Raw genomic sequence first — 12,254 nt, 5'->3', positions numbered from 1 at the left:
CTGCAGACTCACATTCTATAGGAACAACACTCACTTTGTTAACTTTTTTTTCAAAATATTTATAGAAACTCTTACAATCCGTTTTATCTTTCCGGCTATATTTCTCTTGTACTCTAATTTCTCCCTCCTTATTAATCTTTTAGTCATTTGCTGTTCCTTATATTCTGTCCAGTCGTCTGACCTCCCACTTGTTGGAATGTATCTATGCTGTGTATTCTGAAATAACCCCTTAAATGCATCTCTATTGAGCTATCCCTTAACCTAATTAGCCAAATCACTTTAGCCAGCTCAGCTTTCATGCCCTTAAAATTGCCTTATTTAAGTTCAATAACAGTCTCTGACCTCTCTCCCTGAAACTGAATATAAGATTCAATCACGTGATTTTATGATTCTATGGTCACAGCTGCCTATGGCTGCTTCGCTATGAGATCTTTAATTATTCCCATCTCGTTGCACAATATTACCTTCCAGTATAGCATGAAGTCAAGTTGTTTTTTCCCTTGTGTTGGTTCTCTCACCACCTGCTACAGGCTCACGTTGACAATTGTGGGCGGAATTCTCCCCAAAAACTTCTAAGTGTTGAATTCGTGGGAAAAACTGGAGAAATTCATGCTGTCCTTTTCAGTGGGAGTTCAGACTAGAATCTCCCACCTCTGAGCATTGTAGAGGCCACCAGCATGAATATCATTAAATTTCAGGGGGCCACCTGGGAGGCTGAAACTGTCAGCCTCCTGTTTGCTGACCAGCCCGGGATACCCGCAATGCTGCCTCCCCAAACTCCCCACGACCCGACCACGGCTCCTGACCATTCACGGGCCAGCCCCGACTTTTGCCACCCTGGCCTGCCCCATCTCCAGTGCCCCCTACCTCTGCCACCCCGGCCTGCCCCACCTCCAGTGCCCCCTCCCCCTTGCAGTGCAGACACCCCCGCAGGCAGCGCCTCCCCCCCCACCCCACCAGCCAGCCCCGATCGCTGGCCTCCCTCCTGCTCCTGCCCCCACCGATCCCAATGCAGACTGGCAGTAAGACCCCCTCCCCCCACCTTCACCATGTCCCCTAGGCCCTGCCCCATTATGTCCCACCCCCTAGGCCCCACCCCCTTGGCACTGTTCCATGCCCGGTGGCCAGTTCCAAGGTGCACCCTGGGCATGGGCACTTTGCCCCCTGGGCAGTGCCTGGGGGCACAGGTAACACTGCTAGGGTGCCAATGCCCAGGAGGCATCACCCCCAATGCCAACCCCCTGGGGGCCCCCGATTGTCCCCCTTTCACTCCAGCGGGGTCGGGCCGCTAGTGGGGAGCTACTCTAAACCCCGCAAGAGTGAAATATTCTGGTGGGGTGGGAGAGGCTGGCAGGCCCAGAGAATTCAGTCTCGGGCCCGCTAATCACATTTAGATTACATTTAAAGATATATTTAAATTACTGACCTGTCTTCGCGCCAGTTTCCAGCGCAGATCCGATGGCGCCAGAGGTCTGGTGCTGGGAGATGTACGTGTGGCGGCAATGCATGCGCAAATCATGCGCATTCTCGGCCGTGGGATTCTCCCACCCTGCTGCATTATAAAATTAGTAAGAAGTCTCACAACACCAGGTTAAAGTCCAACAGGTTTATTTGGTAGCAAATACCATAAGCTTTCGGAGCGTGCTGCTCCTTCATCAGATGGAGTGGTCTCTGTTCTCCAACAGTGCACAGACACAGAAATCAAGTTACAGAATACTAATTAGAATGCAAATCTCTACAGCCAGCCAGGTCTTAAAGGTACAGATAATGTGGTTGGAGGGAACATTAAACACAGGTTAAAGAGATGTGTATTGTCTCCAGACAGAACAGCTGGTGAGATTATGCAAGACCAGGGGCAAGCTGTGGGGGTTACTGATAATGTGACATAAATCCAACATCCCGGTTTAGGCTGTCCTCATGTGTGCGGAACTTGGCTATCAGTTTCTGCTCAGCGACTCTGCGCTGTCGTGTGTCGTGAAGGCCGCCTTGGAGAACGCTTACCTGAAGATCCAAGGCTGAATGCCCGTGACTGCTGAAGTGCTCCCCCACAGGAAGAGAACAGTCTTGCCTAGTGATTGTCGAGCGGTGTTCATTCATCCGTTGTCGTAGCATCTGCATGTCCCGAGGCATGGTACATTGGGGAAACCACGCAGACGCTACGACAACGGATGAATGAACACCGCTCGACAATCACCAGGCAAGACTGTTCTCTTCCTGTGGGGGAGCACTTCAGCAGTCACGGGCATTCAGCCTTGGATCTTCAGGTAAGCGTTCTCCAAGGCGGCCTTCACGACACACGACAGCGCAGAGTCGCTGAGCAGAAACTGATAGCCAAGTTCCGCACACATGAGGACGGCCTAAACCGGGATGTTGGATTTATGTCACATTATCAGTAACCCCCACAGCTTGCCCCTGGTCTTGCATAATCTCACCAGCTGTTCTGTCTGGAGACAATACACATCTCTTTAACCTGTGTTTAATGTTCCCTCCAACCACATTATCTGTACCTTTTAAGACCTGGCTGGCTGTAGAGATTTGCATTCTAATTAGTATTCTGTAACTTGATTTCTGTGTCTGTGCACTGTTGGAGAACAGAGACCACTCCATCTGACAAAGGAGCAGCACGCTCCGAAAGCTTATGGTATTTGCTACCAAATAAACCTGTTGGACTTTAACCTGGTGTTGTGAGACTTCTTACTGTGCTTACCCCAGTCCAACGCCGGCATCTCCACATTATAAAATTAGTGCAGTGGGGTGGGAGAATCCCCCCCTGTATCTTTCACAACTTGATCAGCTCAGTCAGTAGTGTTGTCGCTGAGCTATTCTTGGTGATGGACATTAAGGTTCAACCATAGAATCTCTACAGTGTAGGAGGCCATTCGGCCCATCAAGTCTGCACCAACTCTCTGAAAGAGTATATTACCAGCCTCTCCCACCCTCCCGGCCGAATTCCCCTAATCTCACACATTTACCATGGCCAATCCACCTAACTTGCACATCTTTAGACTGTGGGAGGAAATCGGAGCAACCGGAGGAATCCCACGCGGACACAGAGAGAACATGCAAACTCCAGAACCCAGAGTGCATTTCATGTCATAGAATCATAGTATCCCTACAGTGCAGAAAGAGGCTATTTGGCCTTCAAGCCTGCACCGACAATAATCCTACCCAGGCCCTATCCCTGTAACCCCACATATTTACCCTGCTAATCTCCCTGACAAGAAGGGTCAGCAAACAGGAGGCTGACAGTTTCATGGCCAATAGCATGGCCAATCCACTTACTCTGTACACCTTTGGACTTGTAACCATCAGTATTTATTCCAAGTGATGTTCACATGATGGAGTACTGATTCATCAGCTGAAGGAGAATGGTGGATGATAATCAGCAGGGGGATTTCTTTTCAAAGTTTTACAATGAGTCATATATTACCTTTCCCAATACTTATCAAAAATGTCAAGAAAATAACTAACATGAATCTGGATCGAGAAGAAGCTACTTACTTGAAAGTTACTTGGACTACCTCACTGCTTCCTTGCACAGAAATGAATAAATCAGCTATGAAATCCCCAAGAAAACTGGCATGGAATGTCACCGCCATCATTTGATATCCACCTGGCAACAAGGTCCCTTCATTTGGATTAAAGCAGAAGCAGGAGCCCAACGGGTTGCGTGAAGGAATTCGGGTGTACACAGCAGGAATTTCACCAATGTTAGTAATCACAATCTAAGAAAATAAGAGCAAAATAAAAAAGCTGTTGCCATGTTTTTAAAAAATACAAAACATATTTTTCTCAAAATTATTCACAAAATTAGGTCGTGTTGACTTTGTGCAACTGTGTAAGATAACTATTGTGTAACAAATCAGTGGCGCATTTATAGCTCTCTCACTCTCTATCATCTTCAAATAAACTTTATTTAACAAGACAGTTAAAATATAACAAGAAGAATCAGCATAACTTTCACCAATTGAAATACTTAAACATGATGAGGTATAATTCTTAACAGCTAGCTATCTCTATAGTTCTAATTTAAGCCACATCACCATAGACATACATTCTTCTTCAGAATCAGTTAGCACAAAAATAGATATGCTTACATGGGTGCTACGTTTCCAGTTTTTTAATCCCTCTGGACAGAGATACAGAAAGACACCTGTCTTCTGACTGACATACAGCAGCTTCCAGAAAAAGATCTATTTTTAAACAGCAGAACTTCAGAGAAAGAGATCTATTTTCTGGCAGGTTCCAGTCTCCAATCTCCAGAGAGAGAACGAGAGATACAGAGAGCTGCTTCTCTCTAAAGATCCCAAGCAGCAGCTGAGCTTTTTTCTCTCTGTGAGCCTAGCCCCAATTATAGGCTGCCGATTATAGATAAAGTGGCCCCAATAAATAGAAATGACTCTGAAAAAATCCTGCACAAGAAACATGACGTAAGTTAATTTCTTAACGTCACAGTATCGTCACAACCACCAAGCCAGGGGATCAGCCCTAGGTCAGTTTAGAGTGCTGAAGGGCATGCCAGGAGCAATACCAGGGATACCTAAAAATGAGGTGTCAATGTGGTGAAGCTACAAAACAGGTCTACTTTTGTGCCAAACAGCATAAGCAACAGGTATTAGACAGAGCTAAGCAATTCCACAACCAACAGATCAGATCTAAGCTCTGCAGTCTGCCACATCCAGCTGTGAATTGTGGTGGGCAATTAAACAACTCACTGGAAGAGGAGGCTTCACAAATATTCCCATCCTCGATGAGGGAGGAGCCCAGCACATCAGTGCAAAGGATAAGGCTGAAGCATTTTCAACAATCTTCATCCAGAAGTGCCGAATGGATGATTCATCTCGGCCACCTCCGGATGTCTCCAGCAGCACAAATATCAGTCTTCAGCCAATTTGATTAATCCCACATCATATCAAGAAACGACTGAAGGCAGTGGATACTGCAAAGTCTTTGGGTCCTGATAATATTCCAGCAATAGTACTGAAGACTTCGGCTCCAAAATTGCCGCGTCCCTAGCCAAACTGCTCTAGTACAGCTACAACATTGGCATCTACCCGGCAACGTGCAAAGTTGTTCAGGTATATCTGGGTACACAAGAAACAGGACATATCCCCCTGGGCATCACCATCTCATCAGTCGACTCTCAATCATCAGTAAAGTGATGGAAGCGGTCATCAACAGCATTATCAAGCGGCAGTACAGTTTTGGTCTCCTTATTTGAGAAAGGATACACTGGCACTGGAGGAGGTGCAGAAGAGATTCACTGGGTTGATTCCGGAGTTGAGAGGGTTGGCTTATGAGGAGAGACTGAGTAGACTGGGACTATTCTCATTGGAATTTAGAAGAATGAGGGGGGATCTTAGAGAAACATATCAAATTATGAAGGGAATAGATAAAATAGAAGCAGGGAGGTTGTTTCCACTGGCAGGTGAAACTAGAACTAGGGGACATAGCCTTAAAATAAGGGGGAGCAGATTTAAGACTGCGTTAAGGAGGAACTTCTTCATCCACAGGTTTGCGAATCTGTGGAATTCCCTGCCCAGTGAAACAATTGAGGCTACCTCATTGAATGTTTTAAGGCGATGACAGATACATTTTTAAACAGAAAAGGAATTAAGGGTTATGGTGAGTGGGTGGGTAAGTGGAGCTGAGTCCATGAAAAGATCAGCCATGATCTTATTGAATGGTGAAGCAGGCTCGAAGAGCCAGATGGCCTACTCCTGCTCCGAGTTCTTGTGTTCTTGTGTCTTAATACTCTGCTTAGATTGGGTTCCACCATGGTCACTCAGCTACCAACCTCACTGCAGCCTTGGTTCAAACATGGACAAAAGAGATGGATTCTAGAGGTGAGGTGAGAGGTGATGCCCTTGACATCAAGGCAGCATTTGACCAAGTATGGCATCAAGGAGCCCTAGCAAAACTGGAGTCAATGGCAATAGGGGGAAACCCTCCAAAGGTTGGAGTTATGCCTAGCACAAAGGAAGATAGTTGTGGTGTTTGGAGGTCAATCATCTCAGTTCCAGGACATCACTGTAGGGATTCCTCAGGGTTGTGTCCTAAGCCCAACCATCTTCAGCTGCTTCATCAATGACCTTCCTTCCATTATAACATCAGAAGTGGAGATGTTCGCCGATGACTGCACAATGTTCAGTATAATCTGCGATTCCTCAGATACTGAAGCAGTCCATGTCCAAACGCAGCAAGACCTGGACAACATCCAGGTTTGGGCCAACAAGTAGCAAGTAACATTCACACCACACAAGTGCCAGGCAATGACAAACAAGAGAATCTAACCATTGTCCTTTGATGTTCAATAGCATTACCATTGCTGAAGACCCACATTATCAACATCCTGAGGTTAACATTGATCGGAAACTGAACTGGGCTAGCCACATAAATACTATGGCTACAAGAACAGGTCAGTGGCTAGGAATCCTGCGGGAGTAACTAACCTCCTAACTCCCCAAAGTCTGTTCACCATTTTTAAGGCAGAAGTAAGGAGTGTGATGGAATACTCTCCACTTTCCTGGATGAGTGCAGCTCCAACAACACTGAGCAAGCTCAACACAATCCAGGACAGAGCAGCCCGCTTGATTGGCACCGCATCAACATGCACACTGGCAGTAGTGTGTACCATCTATAAGATGCACTGCAGGAACTCACAAAAGTTTCTTTGAGAGCGCCTTCCATGACTGCTACCATCTAGAAGGACAAAAGCAGCAGATATTTGGGAACACCATCACCTGAAGGATCTGCTCCAAGTCACTCAGCATCCTGACTTGGAAATATATTACCGTTCCTTCACTGTCGCTGGGTCAAAATCCTGGAACTCCCTCCCTAACAGCACATGAACTACAGCAGTTCAAGAAGGCAGCTCAACACCACCTTCTGGAGGGTAACTAGGGATGGTCAATAATAAAGACAGAAAATGCTAAATAAATTCAGCAGGTCTGGCAGCATCTGTGGAGAGAAACAGAATTACCATTTTGAGACTCACACCTTTTGAGTATGTACAGATTTGAAACATATGAGTCTCAAAACGTTAACTCTGTTTCTCTCTCTATCGATGCTGCCAGACCTGCTGAGTATATCCAGCATTTTCTGTTTTTATTTCAGAATCAAATTTCCAGAATGCACAGTATTTTGCTTTTATTTTGGGGATAGGCAATAAATGCTGGGCTAGCCAGCGATGCCCACATCCTATAAATGTGTTTTTTAAAAATCATCTGTGGACAGCAGAGTCATGGTCCAGTGCTCTCCCACCACTGTTCCTCTCATAGGTATGCTTAGCATCTGTGAACAGTGAGAGATTCTGGGAGGTGTTGCCCCACGGGGAGAAGGCTACTAAGCTTCCAGGGATATCCTTGACCCAAACTACAAGGTTGCCTAAGCATGTAAACCATTTGAAGTGATCAACAAATATATCTACAATAACTAAATAAACTTGTAATTTACGATGAACATAGAAGGCATGTAGTTAAAACTTCATATAAATTAAAATTCTTGATATTGAAATCCTTACTGTTGCCCCTGAATGACGGCAATAATTATATTTCTTTGATGGCTCTTGAATGTCAGTGATTGTTAAAATAAACTCTACTCGACTGCTTTGGCTGACAGATCAGTTGGTGCAGTATCTAATTGAGCCATTTCAGTAGAATTATTAGTTGATATTTCCCTAAGGGCTATTTTTCTGAATGCTTAGATTAGTTTCAAGAGCTACAATTCTCTCAGCAGGTGTTCTGAGTTCACAATTTGATAGAGAGCTTAAAGAGACTACTAAGGGATTAGAGGAATAAACAGAACCAATTGGGAAGACTTAAAAGCTAAGATGCTTTCAGGAGTTAGAGATTTTTTTCACCATCAAGACCATATAGTGAGAGCATTTCTCACTATTTGCATTTCTAGAAATTTATTTTTTTCATCTCCACACAGTTCCTGAGGTCTGCCCATGGTGGATACTGGGTGAGATGGTATTGAATTGGCATTGGGGCATGTGGGACCATGAAGGGTGGAAAGGGTCAAAGAGGTAGGTGTGGAGGCATGAGAGAGCATGGTGGCTATGAGGGACCTAGGAAAGTGGGTAGGGGAGTGAGCGGGTGTGAAGGATGAAGATTAGGGGGCCTAAAAGCTTTTAAAACTGTGGGCAAGACCCTGTGTCCTCCTAGAATTTGCTTTTAGGGTTGGCAGGCCAGACGTTATCCCATACCTTCCCCCAGAACAAAAATCTCATAATTCAGCTCACTTTTTACTGAGGTAGGTCCCGTGAGCTTGGAAATTTCCTGACTTGAGCTACCCACCCTGGTAGTCAAAATACAACCTATAATCTTGAATCTTCTGTGAGATCATCTGCAATTCTTCTAAACACCAGAGAATACAACCCTAATTTAGCCTTTCCGTATAGGACATTCCTCTCATTCTCGGAATCTGTCTCGTCCAAGGCAAGTATATCCTCCTTCACTACATTGACCAAAATTGTACATAGTATTCCAGGTCTGGTCTATTCCAAAACCCAGGACAATTGTAAGACATCTTAATTCTTGTACACCAATTCATTTGCAATAAAGGCAAATATGTCATTTGCTTTCCTAATTGTTTGTGGCACTTGCATGTTAATCGTTGGGGTTCCTTGTGTGAGCACACCCAAGTCTCAATGAATATCAATATTTACAAGTTTCACGCCTTTTAAAAAATATTCTGCTTTTTTATTCTTAGAAAAAGTGAATAACCTCACACTTCCCCACTTAACCTGTTTATATCTCTTTGCAGCTTTTGTTCCCTCTCACAACTTGCATTCCCACCTAGCTTTGTATTGTCAGCAAACCTAGAAACATTGCTTCCTGTATATAAAAGCAAAATACTGTGGATGCTAGAAACCTGAAATAAAAACAAAAGGCTGGATAAATTCAGCAGATCTGGCAGCAGCTGTGGAGGGAGAAACAGTTTCAGGGTCCCTCTTGTCCTCATTTTTCACCTAACAGCCTCTGCATTCAAGGGATCATCCTCCGCCATTTCTGCTAACTTCAACATGATGCCACCAATAAATACATCTTCCCCTCACTCCCCTTGTCAGCATTCCACAGACAATATCCCTCACTGCTCCCAATGCGATACCTCTACATTGGGGAGACTAAATGTACTGGGTGACCGCTTTGAGGAACACCTTTGCTCAGTTCGCAAATATGACCCCAATCTTCCTGTCACTTGACATTTTAATTCCACATCTTGCTCTTGGGTCCACATGTCTGTCTTTGACTAGCTGTAATGCTCCAGTGATGCCCAACAGGCTGGAAGAACAACACCTCATCTTCCGATTAGGCACATTACAACCTTTCAGACTCAACATTGCATTCAACAACTTTGGACTCTGAACCTTCTCCTTCATCTTGACCCCTTTATCATTTTTTGTTTTCTTTGATTCATTCCTACCTCTGCTTCAAGTCCATTAACAAATTCTCTATCAATGCTAATGTATTACTCCCAACTCCATGAACCCTTATCTTGAGCATTAACCTTTGTGTGGCACCTTACTGAATGCTTTTTGAAAATCCAAGTGTATTTCATCTCCTGGCATCAGCTCTTTCAAGAAACAATCCAGTTGTATCCACTTCCTCACTCTTTACCACCTCCCTGCAACTTTTCTCCTTCAAGTATTTATTCAATTTGATTTTGAAGGCTACTCTTGAATCAATATCCAACATCCTATCAAGCAGTGCATTCCAAATCCTAACCACTCATGCAATGTATAAACATATGAATTGGGAGCAGCGGTAGGCCACTTAGCCCCTCGAGCCTGCTCAACCATTCAATATGATCATGGCGAATATGATTGTAACCTCACTCATTGCCATAAAATGTCTATTCTTCATGTCACCTCTGGTTCCTTCACCAATCACCTTAAGTCCATGCCCTCTATTCGCCAACCCTTCAGCCGTTGGAAAAAGTCTCTTTGTTTACACTATCTAAGCTCTTCATGACTTTAATCACCTCAAGTAAATCATTGGGTATGAAGATCACTCAGTTTGATGGATAGTGAAACATCAGGAAATCTGAGCACACATCAGTACAACTACCTTAATTTCATAATTTTGTCCATAGTTTCATCCTTGCTATGCTTAATTGTTGCATGTGACTTTGATTCAGTTCCAGTTCTATACCATTCAATGTCCTCCTTTTACAGGTAAAAAGGGTGATGTTCAATGTTTACCGTTGCACAATAAACTGTTAATCCACACTGTTATCAAATGATTCAATGGCAGTCTTTTATTCAACCTCTTATTTACTTCATCTTGAATCTAATCATTGCTGCAAGGTCAGCTCTGATTCAATAGGCCAGCAGCACTTCAAACATTTCTATTTAACAAAGGCACAATATACAGAGAAACTAATAATAGTATAATGTTAATAGAGTCCAGGGCAGTATGATTAACCCTTTCCTTACAATACCTAGCAGGAGCCTAGGTAGAAGAGTATACACATGTACTAAGGCCTTCACATAGGGTGCTAGGTCAAAACTTTAGATGCCTCAACTGGTAGAGGCAGATTAGTGGGTAGGTTGGTGGAATGTGTCCCAGGAAAGTTGGAAGTGAATCTTACGTCATGGGACGGGGCCTCACCACAAACAGGGCTAAAATGTAGCAGGAAATTAGCACAGAGGAGGATGAGGTTGTGTCAGAAACCAGTCTAGGCTTTTCTGTTTCACTGCTGGTTTGAAGCACATTCACTGCAGCCTGTTTTCTGTGGTCAACTCATTTGAGATTAGTCAAAGCTGCATGTTCAGACTTGCCTTGTTGGAAGGAGTCAGCTGAATAGCAGATATGGAAGATGTGTCCAAACAATCAAATTGAAGCAGATTTTTGCAGTTAAAATTAAATGGCTACATATTGACTCAAATGTATTCGCCACAATCAACCCATGGTCAACATCCTTGGGGTTACCATTGACCAGAAACTCAACTGGACTTGCCACATAATCTGAATGGTGGCAGTTTAGGAAAAGGGGAAGTGCAATGTGACCCAGGTGTCATGGTGGAACAGTCGTTGAAGGTTGGCATGCAAGTACAGCAGGTGGTGAGGAAAGCTAATGGCATGTTGACCTTCATAGCACGGGATTTGAGTATAGGAGTAAGGATGCAGTTATCAGTGCCTTGGTGAGGCCACACCTTGAGTATTGTGTGCAGTTTTGGTCTCCTAGTCTGAAGAAGGACATTCTTGCTATTGAGGGAGTCCAGTGAAGTTTTACCAGACTGATTCCTGGAATGGCAGGACTGACATTTGAAGAGAGACTGAATCGACTGTAAGTGAAAGAATATAAAATGCAGAACTGCACAAATCTCTTCAGCAGGCATACCGCCCATTGGGAAAATGCCCTGCACTGGGCAACAAATTCCAGGGAAATCTTCAGTGAACAGATTGTCTTCTGTTTCCCAAGCCAGACACAGGCATGGGCTACCAACACTTAGCAGCACGAAAACTCCCCTAGTATGCTCAAGCTTGTGATCATAATGAGTCTTCTTATTTAGCACCTACAGATCATATTTCAAAGTTAGACTCCTGAAGCAAAATTCATTTGTGTTAACAAAAGGGCTCTGAATTTATAAATCAGTTGGCAGTTATGGTTAAGGTTGGTCTCAGCACACCAACACATATAGGCTTAGATTTTCACAAAGGGGAGCCTCTCCATCATTGTGAAAATCTGGGAAATGGCCAGAAATACTGGGTGCGATTTTCCTGGCCCGCTACACTGGTCGAGAAGCGTAGCAGGGCAGGAAATGTCAGTGGGAGGCCAAAAATGAGAATCACGACCAGTGTCCGACCGGTGGTGATCTTGCTGTGCCACTCATTTTGACGTAATCAGCCTCTCACCAGGGAACAGTGCGAGGCTGATTACAATATGCAAATCCCAATTTCAATCTATTTAGTGAGCCCGGGACAGTATCGTCCAGGCTCACTAGTATTTCCGATGTTGGAGGTCCACACCAGTGAGGACCACGTATGGTCCCCAGCAACAAGACCAGGTATGATAGCCTCACTGGTGGGACCAGAGGCCATTGAGGCCACCCCGAGGAAGGGTGAATACCCCTTGGGCATTGCCAGCCTAGCACATTGGTAGTGCCAGCCTGGCACCCTGGCACTGCCCAACGGGCACCTGGCACTGCCAACCTGGCACACTTAGCAGTGCTAAGAGGCGGCGCCTCGTGGAGGCAGGGCCAGGTGGGTGAGGCCAGAGCGGGGGCAGATAGGAGGGAACAGGGG

General features: G+C 44.8%; 1 protein-coding gene across 1 annotated transcript in view; it reads right to left on the bottom strand.

The window, feature by feature from the left end:
• LOC144493117 (hydrocephalus-inducing protein-like) overlaps positions 1 to 12,254 on the bottom strand; it is a 440,489-nt gene that overhangs the window by 121,344 nt on the left and 306,891 nt on the right. The window contains exon 11 of the mRNA XM_078212019.1: positions 3,502 to 3,725. Within this exon, the coding sequence (XP_078068145.1) occupies positions 3,502 to 3,725 (224 nt within the window). The remainder of the gene's footprint in view (positions 1 to 3,501; positions 3,726 to 12,254) is intronic.

The sequence above is a fragment of the Mustelus asterias genome, chromosome 4 (genome assembly GCF_964213995.1).
Source record: "Mustelus asterias chromosome 4, sMusAst1.hap1.1, whole genome shotgun sequence".
In the NCBI taxonomy this organism is placed as follows: Eukaryota; Metazoa; Chordata; class Chondrichthyes; order Carcharhiniformes; family Triakidae; genus Mustelus; species Mustelus asterias.
Note: the sequence above shows the minus strand (reverse complement) of the source record. Positions and strands in the feature narration are given on the sequence as shown.